At 39.6% G+C, this 12,802-nt stretch overlaps 1 protein-coding gene across 1 annotated transcript in view; it reads right to left on the bottom strand.

The window, feature by feature from the left end:
* DNAJC5B (DnaJ heat shock protein family (Hsp40) member C5 beta) overlaps positions 1-12,178 on the bottom strand; it is an 80,708-nt gene extending 68,530 nt beyond the window's left edge. The window contains exons 1-2 of the mRNA XM_027972999.3: positions 12,122-12,178; positions 4,773-4,900 (exon numbers count right to left, since the gene is read on the bottom strand). Coding sequence (XP_027828800.1) covers positions 4,773-4,891 — 119 coding nt within the window. The 5' untranslated portion in view covers positions 4,892-4,900; positions 12,122-12,178. The remainder of the gene's footprint in view (positions 1-4,772; positions 4,901-12,121) is intronic.
* Positions 12,179-12,802: the final 624 nt, after the last annotated feature.

The following is a 12,802-nucleotide window of genomic DNA, read 5'->3' as shown; positions in this document are numbered from 1 at the left end:
CAAATTTGGGGAATTTTCAGTCATTATTTCTTTGAATACTCATTCCGTGCCACTCTTTCTCCTCCCCTTCTAGGACACCGGTGCTATAAAAGTTGGCTCTTTGGTTAATGGCCTCACAGTTTCCTGTGACTGTTTGTTTTCAGTTTATTTTCTTTCTGCTGTTCAGCTTGCATATATTCCATGGATCCGCCCTCCACTGATTCTGTTCTCTGTTATCCCACTCTACTACTAAGCTCATCCAGTTAGTTGTATTATTTCTATAATTTTTCAGTTCTTTAATTTCCATTTGGTTCTTTTTATTACTTCTATTTCTTTGCTGAAATTTCTTTTTTTCTCGCTTGGTTCAAGAGAATTTGCAATTGCTTATTGAATCTTTTTTGATGGTTACTCTGGGATACCTAGATAATTCCAATAACTGGTTCATCTCTGTGTGGGAGTAAGGTGATTATCTTTTCTCATGCAAATTGGGATTTCCTTTTTTCCTTGTATACAATGAGTGATTTTAATCTAGACACTTTGGCTATTATGAGACCCTGGTTTCTATTTTTTTTTAATAAAACACTATTTTAAAAATTATTTATTTATTTATTATTTTGACTTTGCTGGGTCTTTGTTGCTGTCCGGGCTTTTTCTCTAGTTGCGGTGAGCGGGTGCTGCTCCCTAGTTGCCGTGTGCCGGCTTCTCGTTGCTGTGGCTTCTCTCGTTGTGGAGCACCAGCTCTACTGTAGTTGCCATGCATTGACTCAGCAGTTGTGGCTCGTGGTCTCTAGAGCATGGGCTCAGTAGTTGTGGTGCATGGGCTTACGTGCCCTGTGGCATGTGGGATCTTCCCACCCCAGGGGTCAAACCGGAGTCCCCTGCACTGCAAGGCAGATTCTTAACCACGGGACCACCTGGGAAGCTCCTCTGGGTCCTATTTAAATGTTTTACTTTAACAGTCAGTCACTTTGTTAGAGCTTAGTTTGCAGGTCCTACTTTTGTGGTCAGTGGTTCCAATGACAATCTAATCTTCAGACCCTATGGTGTTGTTTTGGTCAACTTGGTTTGTCTCCTGCCTCTGGGGCCCCTACTGGTGCTTGTTGGTTCTAGATGAAGAAGGGAAAGGAGCCTCCCCAGTCTGGGTGCCTTGGTGCCTTTAGGTGGCGAAAGAGAATCTCCAGGGGCAGGGACAAAAACACTTCCTGGGTTGGGTGTTTCTTGTGGCAGAATCCCTTGGTTTAATTTCCCCTGTAAAGTGGGGTCTCTGGTGAGAGAGGGAAGTCTCAGGCTGGGGAAAGTCCTCTGTCTGGCTGTTGTTAGGGAGACGTTCAGTGGGTCCCCGTTTCTGTGGGGATTGCCTAGAGCTGTTGGCAGGGCTCCCGTTCAGTTTGGAGGAAGTGTAGGACCACCTGGCTGCCTTCCATTGCTACGGCAGGTGCCAGGAAAGGCCAGGCCTGGCTTACCTTTTCTTAGATGTGAAGTCATCAGAGGGCTTGTCACAGTGCTGTTCCTTTGCTCCTGTGGTCCCTAACTAATTCCCCTTTTCTTCTTCCTTCTTCCTTTCGAAGGCTATCTTTTTTTGTCTTTTGAGTTATTTCCAAAGCTTTTTGTCATGTTTAGCACGAGGAAATGGGAGAGACAAGCCTATACCATCTTGCCTAGACCAGAAGGTCTCTGTATATGCTTATATAGGCATAAGATCTCTCTGTAGAAGGGTATACAAGGAATTGTTTTCCCGGGGAGGGAACCTGCGGGATATGAGGTAGGAAGGAGACTTATTTCTTGCATAGTTCTTCCCTGATGGCTCAGACAGTAAAGCATCTGCCTGCAATGTAGGGGACCTAGGTTTGATGCCTGGGTCAGGCAGATCCTCTGGAGAAGGGCATGGCAACCCACTGCTGTATTCTTGCCTAGAGAATTCTACGGACAGAGGAGCCTGATGGGCTACAGTTCATGGAGTCACAAAGAGTCTGACACGACTGAGCAACTAACACTTTCATTTTATGTGATCTCATGTTAATCAGGTGAATATATTATGTATTCAAAAACAAAATAAAATTTCTAGCTCAACCTTATTCAAGAGCACAACCAAGGATTACAACAGAGGTCAAGCGGTGTATAGATTCAACAGTTGGTAATTTTATTAAACTTCACTGACTTTTAATTTCACTGTATTGTCACTGCTTTGATCCAGATCCCTGAATATAAGAATAATATTCTCAGTGGATTTTTCAGCCTGCTCATACATTTTGAATAACTAGCAGAATACAAATGTGTAATTTAGTTAGAAGGAGAGACTTTTGGCAGCATACTAGTATCCTAATCAGCTGAAAAAATAATATTTGTATGACATTAAAACAAAATTAATAGGAAGACACTGATTACATGAAGAGACTTTAGGTTGTAATGATTAAACTTGCAAACTACTCAGCATAATTAGTGCCTTAATTAGGATATGACCTGAAATTTCAGTTTACAAAATAAAGGCAATTAAAAGTCACATTTGTAAAGTGGGCTCTAGAACTTATAGTTAGACATCACTTTTTTTCCCATTTTGGGAAGCATCTTTTTAGGTATTATACGTATTGTGCATTTACTTTGATTCCTAGTCTCACCCCCTGCACAATGTCTCAGCCCAGGGCCTTAAAGGTCAAGTTTAATGACCTTTCACCAAGGACATCTACGCACAGGAAGCCAAACAGCTTCTAGCCACAAAACTCTAGGGAGCAATGAAACAGCAAAGACTTTTCTAGCACATTAAGTTAAGTAAACTAGAAGTTTGATATTGACTTTGATTGAAATATACCATTTCACAGAACTATTTGGGTCCAAATGCAGTTTTCACAACTGTCATTTATTTTTCAACATGTGCTTCTTGAAGGCATTTCAGGTCCCACAGCTTACCACATGGTGAAGGTTCTAATCCAAAGCCAAAGAATTTTCCATCAGTAGATAAAAATGGAGAATTCAATAAATTTTGGTGGGCTAGTGATTTAGGAAAAAATAATTTGGAATCCTACCTTCATTTCTCATGTCAAAATAGACTCCAAATGGATCAAACATTGACTATAAAAGCAAAATTATAAATGTACTATAAGAAGATAATGGTTAAATATTTTTATAATATTATAATCAAGAGAGGCTTTTTAACCACAACAGATTAAGCAAAGCCATAAAGAAAATGACTAACAAATTTGCCTACTTAAAGATTTTAAACTTCCATACAGCAAAAAGAAAAAAGTTTTCCTAATTCAAGCCCAAATCAAGAGGTAGCTGATTAAAATCTGAAACTTTCGTTTGTCTTTTGATTCATTTTTATTCTAAAGGCACAGTTTTATTTTTCAGTAAGTTAGGAAATAATTGGAAATATGCATTACCATTTATGTACAAGGATATTAAGTATAGGGTAAATTAAAAGAATTTACATGTTGAAAAATAGCTCATGGGGCTTCTCCGGTGGTCCAGTGGCTGTCTGTGCTCCCAGTGCAGGCAGCCCAGTTCAATCCCTGGTCAGGGAACTAGATCCCACATGCCACAACTGAGACCCACTGCAGCCAAATAAGTCAGTTAAAATATTTTTTAATGGCTTACATTAAATTAATTAAGTTACAGAATAGCCTAGGCTACAGGCATTAAAAATCACAATATTAAATAGCACCTATATTCACGATAGATCCTCTTTAAAAAGAAAGCTAATTAGTTGGTGGGAATATAAATTGGTATAGCCACTGTGAAAAACAGTATGGAGATTTCTTAGAAAACTAAAAATAGAGCTGCCATATGACCCTGTAATTTCACTCCTGGGTATGTATCTGAAAAAAATCAAAATCTCTGATTCAAAAAGATACTTGCACCCAGTAGAGGGGTGGGAGAGTGGGAGTTACAAACTACTGAATGTATGTTAGGCTTAAGGATATTCTACAAAACAGGGAATATCACCAATATGTAGCAAGTGTAAATGGAAAGTAACCTTTAAAAATTGTATAAAAATAAAAAATCAAATAAAACAGAGAAATATATTGTTTTCCTAAAATATAAAAGGCACAAATCTGGAAAAAAATTTAAGAATGAAAAAATACAATTAACTAGTGAATATAACACAAAAGAAGCAGACTCACAGATATAGAGAACAAACTGGTGGTTACCAGAGGCTGAAAGGGGGGACAATGTAGGGGTTGTATTATCTAGATTTATTTTAAAAGACTGGAAGAAAAATTTCAGTGATTGTCAGTAGAGGAAAAATTATGGATAAATGTTATTATCTTCATTTTTAGTAATTCCCAAATTTTGCAAAATAATTATGCTTAATCCTTTTTTAAATTCCTTGATGCTTTTAAGAAAGTTATTTCAGTTTTTCCCAAAAACAGCTAAGTTGGAACTAGATCAGATATGAAAGATCAAAATGGAAGACTTGAAAAGCATAGCACAATACAGCAATTGCAGGAAACCCCCCCTTTATTTATTTAAAACCCTCTGCCATGTTTGGTGGTGCTATCATGCCAGTTAAGCACAATTCCTGGTCATTCGCAGTGTCTGTCTATCTGTCTCTCTCTCTCTCACACAACATTAGAACACAAGACTGCCTCTCCAGCATCACAGGAGAGTTCTTTCATAAAATCAGCATCATGCTTCTCTGTTCCCAACTGCTCAGCTGTGGAATAGGGAATGGAACATGAGTTCCAAAGCTCTGATTACCAGGCCTCAGCAGGAAGCTTATGTCTCTGAAACTCACCAGTCACCACATAGCTATCACTAGTAGTACAAGAAATGCCATCATTGAACTTCCTCTGTACCTGTAGGTCTTTTTAATTTCTTCATTTGATGCTCCCTTATGCAGACCAAGAATTTCATACAGAGCTTTTCCAGATGTTGACATTGTCCGCTGTCGTTGGTTAGGTATGTTACATGCCATTTTCTCAAACTGCAAAACCAAAGAGGGAGATGGCTGTGAAGGTTATGCATGCCAGATCTCTAAAGGGAGGAGAGTTTGTTTCTGAGTGTTTGTAAAATGTTGATCTGAAGTACATCTTTGTGTCAGCTGCAAAAGGAGGGGAGAAAAGGATTAGGAAAGCCAGCACTAGAGCTTCAGGTCAGGGTCCTAAGGGCTACACGCAGTCATGCAAATGGAATATGGCTTTGTCCACATGGCTAAATAGAAGCAAGATGTTATCTAAATAGCCAGCTAACTTACAGTTGTTAAAAACTGATCCTCTCAGGTCAGGCATACGTAGACTTTTTTCCGTCAGGATTTCTTTGGTTAGAATTTGTCCTTTTTAAAATATCTTTTCCAGATGTAGCCAACAACGGAAATAATCATCGATTTTACTTTGACTCTATTGGCATAGCCATTGTTAGAGTATGAGTTCTTAAAGACAAACAAAAAACGAAAACCCAACATTTTGTAAGTATCAAAAACAAAACAAAACACCACGTTCCTAGTCTCATCTGAGAGCCTGGTTAGACCATCTCTGCAACGATGGGGTACCGAGTCCCCAACAGGGCTCAAGAGTTCTGTATGCAAGAGACTCCTCTCCCTGTGCTCTGTACAGAAGGGCTTGTGCTGCCCCGTGTCCCATGGAGCTGCCTTTTGCTGTTTCCTGGCTGTGGGGGAAGCACAGGGAGGCAAACACACTGGGGCTTTCCTGCATCCATCATGTAGTCTTGCCAAACCTAATATCTTCACTCGGAATGCGAGGATAATAAAGCCCACATCATAAGGGCATCTTAAGGATTTAGAAATAATGCAGATGATATACCTAGGACATATTGACTTTAAAAGAACTATTTCTATTAAAGGAGGCACAGTGTATAATTCAGAGTGTGCATGGCATTCTGACTATAGGTCTGAATATAGGCCTTGCCATGACCAGCTACATGACTATCCCTATCTATAAACTGGAGACCAAAAAAGTACTTAAATTCATAGAGCTGTCGTAAGAATTAAATGAGTTAATATATTTAAAAGATACCGATGTTCATAGCAGCATTATTCATAGAAGTCAGATAAATGAAAATGTGGTATATACATACAATGCAATATTATTCAGTTATAAAAAGGAATTCTGACATGTGCTACAATAAAGTGAACCTTGAAAACATTAAGTGAAATAAGCCAGTCACAAAAGGACAAATATTACATATGATTCCTCTTATATGAGTACCTAGAACAGGCGATGGTGATGGTTAAACATCACAATGATTTTACTTCATGTCATTGAATTGTGCACTTTAAAACAAAATAGTAAACTTTGTTATATTTTACCACAAAAACAAAACAAGATAAAAAACAAAACTACTTAGATTTCAAGCTCCCCTGACCAGAAGTTCCTTAAAAATTATCATGTCTTCCAGCTTTGGGCTTTGTGCATCAAGTGCTGTAAGAGTGAATAAATGTGGATGAAAGAATGTTCCAGGGCTCAGGAGACGGTGTCAGGGCTGGGGAGACTCTCATGTTCTACACAAGGAGCCCCTGGTGACAACAGTGAAGCTGCAGACCCAAACAGGCATATCCCAGGGACGGGTGGGCTTGGTTGAAGCCAACCTTCAAGCTCTGCTCCCACCAGACCAGACTGAACCAACATAGATAAGAACAGAGCCTTCTGGATGTTGCCTGGTGGGTTCCAGTGGTCTTAGAGGCCCTTGAGATCCCAGCATGGCACAGCGAGCACTTGTGGTCCTACGTGATTCACTTAAGAACTGTGTGAAGAACTTCCGAATGTTTCTGTGAGCATCTAGCTCCTTGAGAGGAGAAAAGGAAGCTGGTGCTGAAGAAAGTCAGACCTCAGTCAAAAATCCTGTAGACCCCAAGGCACTGAGGGAAAAACTGACTTAACAAGGACAACAGCCCAAGGATAAAACCTCATCTGCTGGCATGACTATGTTGTCTCCTTTCAGTTAGCTGTCCATGCAAGTTGAGCTTCCAGAGGCCAGAGAGGGCCTAGTTCCTAGTGTCTGGTACACACAAGGACAAGAGGAGGAATTCTAATTTTGCCTGCCACTAAACAAAATCTGGGTTTCCCAGGTGGCAGGGGTGGTAAAGAATCCACCTACCAATGCAGGAGAGGCAAGTTTGATCCCTGTGTAAGGAAGATTCCTTGGAGGAGGAAATGGCAACCCACTCTGGTATTCTTGCCTAGAGAATTCCATGGACAGAGGAGCCTGGCAGGGTACAGTCCAAGGGTTCTCAAAGAATCAGACATGACTGAGCACACCCACACAAACAAAATCTAGCAGATATTCAAACTGACTGGCAGCCACGCAGTAAATCATAACACATATTCTAGTTACTGCTCTATCTTACCTTTCTCACCTTCCATCACAGTTTCCCTAGCAGATAAATAATTCAGGACTTGGGGCTGGGTCAATCACCCCTGTGTTCCAGGTCTGCAGCTCAGCCCTCTCTTGGAACCACAGCCCAGCTGGGTATTCACAACTGAAGGAAAAATTGCCTGACACACTCCCTACTTCCTTTCCTGTCCCCTCTCTCCTGCTGCCATCTCACATATTAACTCAGGACACTGATACTCTGCCCTACACTTCACCTAACTGCTCCCAGAAATGGAGACAACTGGCAGACAGACAGGTCACACCACTTGCCATGAATGAATGAGATTTGGAAAGTAGAGATTTCTGTGTGACTTGGTCGGCAAGGAATAAACCACAGTAATTATACTTGTCTCTGAGATTGTAAGATCTCACTGGGTAGCAAGATTCCCAAGTCACTAAGAATATGATTCAAGTCCTAAGACCGTAGAATATGGAGTTATAGGTCATCTAAGCCAACTTGGATGACCTTAGATGGTCATCTAATGCAAGAGATGCAAGTTTGATCTCTGTGTCAGGAAGATCCCCTGGGAGGAGGAAATAGCAACCCGCTCCAGTATTCTTGCCTGGAGAATCCCCATGGACAGAGGAGCCTGGTGGGCTACAGTCCATGGGGTCACAGAGTTGGACATGACTGAGTAGCTAAGCACACCACCCAGGACAAGCCAACCTTCTGACCAGAGATCATTGTAGCCAACTAGACCAGGAGTAGGTACCTTACCCAAGCCAAGCCAGAGTCCTTCCCTAAGTTTCTTTATTTTTTTGGATGTAGAACAATCTCTAATGGTAAAAACCTGTCAAATGTAAATTTTGGGTATTGTTGGCTGGCCTGAAAGGAGAGAGATTGAAACAGACCTGCAGAGGACAAGCAGGGGCAAGAGACGGAGATAGAACCTAAATGGGGTTCGGGTACACTTGCAACTCCTTGTCTCCCACAGTTTGTCAATTAATTCTTCCTTGGATTGAGCCAGCGAAATTCCTCCCTATACACAAATTTATATACATTGTTTTCTTTTGAAATTTTCACTAGATTCTGATCAACCAACATTGCTTAGTGTCATGTACCTCAATTTAAAAATCAAGCTATTTCCTTTCCTTAAGAAAAGATAGCTGGTCAATAGTTGGTCAGAGTTGTTAGTAGTTGGCTTATTCTACAAACAGAATACACACACACACACACACACACACACACACACACACAAAGATATTCAAACCAAACAGATTCAGTTATGTAGACATTACTACTATGGATAAAAGAAGCAGTGGTAAATCTGGGTTAAGACATTTTCATAAAGGAAATTTATAGAGAGCTATTCAAGAGAGCTAAGAAGAGATAAAAGAAATACCTTTGCTTTATGTACTCTATATTCAGCATTCAAAAGAAAGAGTTTCAACTGAGGGAATAAAATCTGTTCACTCTTCATCGTCTATCTCATGAAATAAGAGAGATGCCATGGCTCATAAATCAACAGACTGTCCTAAAATCAGTTTCAACAAAGCACAAATATGCAAAATTTCTCGATTTTGACTGGGCCTTATTTTCCCCCGAGGTTGCCCCCTAAAATTATTCCAGGTGTGGAACAAGAGAGGGGATTATTTGGGGGCTGAAATACTCCTGGAAACAATCTGGGATTCATCCTTCCTTGCCCCATGGCCATCCCTTTGTGCACTCCTCTCCCCAGTGGAAAAAAGGCAGATTCCATCTCTCGAATGGTTCCATACATAGAAACTCACCCCCAAGAAGACATGGTAGCTGGCTATTGCTTTCATTTATGGTTTTTTTCCAGATCAGCTCTTTGTTGAGAAATCTAATCACACTGTAATCTGTGTTGTTTTCCTAGAGGAAAACAGGCAAAACACTCTCTGACATATATCACAGCAGGATCCTCTATGACCCACCTCCCAGAGTAATGGAAATAAAAGCAAAAATAAACAAATGGGACCTAATTAAACTTAAAAGCTTTCACACAATGAAGGAAACTATAAGCAAGCTGAAAAGACAGCCTTCAGCATGGGAGAAAATAATAGCAAACAAAGCAACTGACAAGGAATTAATCTCAAAAATATACAAACAGCTCATGCAGCTCAATACCAGAAAAATAAACCAATCAAAAAATGGGCCAAAGAACTAAACAGACATTTCTCCAAAGAAGACATACAGATGGCTAACAAACACATGAAAAGATGCTCAACATCACTCATTATCAGAGAAATGCAAATCAAAACCACAATGAGGTATCATCTAATGCTGGTCAGAATGGCTGCTATCCAAAAGGCTACAAAGAATAAATGCTGGAGAGGGTGTGGAGAAAAGGGAACCCTCTTACACTGTTGGTAGGAATGCAAACTAGTACAGCCACTATGGAGAACAGTGAGGAGATTCCTTAAAAAACTGGAAATAGAACTTCCATATGACCCAGCAATCCCACTGCTGGGCAGACACACCGAGGAAACCAGAACTGAAAGAGACACATGTACCTCAATGTTCATCACAGCACTGTTTACAATAGCTAGGATGTGGAAGCAACCTAGATGTACATATACACAATGGAATATTTCTCAGCTATTAAAAAGAACACATTTGAATCAGTTCTAATGAGGTAGATGAAACTGGAGCCTATTATACAGAGTGAAGTAAGTCAGAAAGAAAAACACCAATACAGTATGTTAACGCATATATATGGAATTTAGAAAGATGGAATGATGACGCTATATGCAAGACAGCAAAAGAGACAGATATAAAAGAGAACAGACTTTTGGACTCTGGGAGAAGGAGAGGGTAGGATGATTTGAGAGAGTATCTTTGAAACATGTATATTACCATATGTGAAGTAGATCACCAATCCAGGTTCAATCCATGAGGCAGGGTGCTCAGGGCCAATGTACCTGAGGGATGGGATGGGGAGGGAGGAGGGGGGGGTTCAGGATGGGGGACACATGTATACCCATGGCTGATTCATGTCAGCGTATGGCAAAAACCACTACAATATTGTAAAGTAATTAGCCTCTAATTAAAATAAATAAATTTTAAAAATAAATGAAATTGAAAAAGAAATCCAGTAGCTGATGGCTTTATGTTGTGGGTTGATTAATACTGAGAATGAGTTGTTACAGAGAGTTTGAAATTTGTTTATTTTCTGTTTCACCTTCTTCACCCTATTCCCAAAAAGATCAAACTGTTTTCTTTTAGACAGCATCTAAGAAAAGATAGTTGGTCAACAGTTGGTCAGAGTTGTTAGTAGTTGGCTTATTCTACAAACGGAAACATAAAGGAACACAAAGACTGTACGTTTGCGTTTTTGTGTGTCAAGCAACAACCTGCTATTTTTCTGTGCCTTTGATGAGCTAGAAACCAGACTCTTCATATATTATTAATGTAGATAACATTTAGTGTCAAATTCAATACAGCAATACATTGAAACCCTTACTTGTTTCAATTTGTGAAAACAAAGACATTATGCTAAGAACCTACTAACTACAGGGCAATAGTTCAAACATCTGCTGAAAACTCTCCTTAAACTTAAATAATGGAGCCATACCCTTGTTTAATGCCTTATATAAAATATAATTTTTATGAGTTCTTTCTCTTAGCCTTTTGAATGCTCATATTCCTATGTAAAATTCAAGTCTTTATTATTTATTCATAGTCTCTCATCTATACTATCCAATGGAGAAAAAATTGTTATGTAAAGCTATTAAGTAATTTAATTTTGATCGTGATAGGTACATGATACTTAATCTTCTGAACTTAAATTACTTTCTAGCTGCATTTGTGTTAGTCGCTCAGTTGTGTCTGACTCTTCGCAGCCCCACGGACTGTAGTCCGTCGGGCTCTTCTGTCCATGGGGCTCTTCTGTCCATGGGATTCTCCAGGCAAGAATACTGGAGTGGGTTGCCATTTCCTTCTCCAGGGGATCTTCCCACCCAGGGGGCTGAACCTGGGTCTCCTGCATTGCAGCCAGATTCTTTACCATCTGAGTCACCTAGCTGCATTACAATCCATGAATATCATAATTTCTTAAAGCACTGACCACTGAACAGTTACTACCAAACCACATTCACCTGTCTCTTGATAAAGATACAACTGAAAGAAGGCTACCACATTCACCTGTCTCTTGATAAAGATACAACTGAAAGAAGGCTCAGTGCTCCAATGGTGACAAACATCCAATTCAAAATAAGCACATATTTTAAAGGTACTAACTCGAGGAGTCCTACAAATGCTGTGCTAAAATTTTCATGGTGACATGAAATGTTTCCTTCAGAATAAAAGAAGTTTCACCTCTATCTATTATGTGAATTTTGAAAATAGAAAAAGAAATCAGACTCTTCCTTTCTTGGCAGGGTCCCTTCACTGCTGAGAAAGTAAAATATGAGCAGAGGAGATTAGATCGTTAAACAGTAAAAACACTTTTGATGGCTGTGATTGGGGAAATCAACATGTTTTACCACTTTTTATTACCTCTGTAAACCCTCTATAGAAATCTATTTATTGGAGCAAGATCTTATTCAGAGAGCATTGTATCTTAAAGCTAAACACACATCCAAAATGCTAAGCCTATGTTTTAAAGTATTAACTCTCCCTAATGTGATTACAATTTGTTATTGAAAAATAATTACCTCTTGACTGCACTGGTACTTATATAAACAGCATCCTGAAGACGAGACAACTTGGAATGTCACAAATAATCCCCAGTACCTGTTCGTATAACTCCGATCCTGTGTTTTCAAACAGGAACCACTTGCTGTTTTCAACTGGTCTGGAAATAGGTGTGCAAAGAGATAAAGAAAGGCAGCAACAAAAGGAACTATATCATACCTGTTCCAGTCTTTCAGAGTAAATGGCTGCCTCTTTCCATTGTTCCCACACGAGCTTAAGCGAATCAATGGCGTCGAGTTACTTTTGATTTGCTACTCTATCAGCCAATAGATTATCCCTCTGGAAAACACAACAGAGAGAATAAAACATGCATGAACTTGAAGGTTGCCATTACAAGGCATATCCAGTGATACCAAAATACATGCTGTATCTGTGTATCTGATCGGATCATTAGTCAGCTGGTGCTGGGCTCAACCAAATGCTGGTTTGAAACTGCCTCCAGGTTTCCACCAGAACTTTCAATCAAGAAAATGGGCTATCCTCTGACATCCAAACTGGGTTCTTTTAATTTTTTTAAATTGAGTATAGTTGGCATATTTAATTCATTTGGGTGTACAGTGTAATGATTCAATATTTGTATATATTGCTAAGAGATCACCAAGTCTAGTTAACATCCATCACCATACATAGTTACAAACTTTTTTCTCTTGAAAACTTTTAAGATCTTCTCTCTCAGCAATTTTCAATAGGCAATACAGTATTATTAACTATAGTCACCATGCTGTACATTACATCTTCATGACATATTCACTTTGTAGCTAGAAGTTTGTACCTTTTGACCACCTCCAACTCTCACCACCGCTACATTACCACCCACCCCCGCTTTGCTTAAGGCAGCCA

The sequence above is a fragment of the Ovis aries genome, chromosome 9 (assembly GCF_016772045.2).
Source record: "Ovis aries strain OAR_USU_Benz2616 breed Rambouillet chromosome 9, ARS-UI_Ramb_v3.0, whole genome shotgun sequence".
Taxonomy (NCBI): Eukaryota; Metazoa; Chordata; class Mammalia; order Artiodactyla; family Bovidae; genus Ovis; species Ovis aries.
Note: the sequence above shows the minus strand (reverse complement) of the source record. Positions and strands in the feature narration are given on the sequence as shown.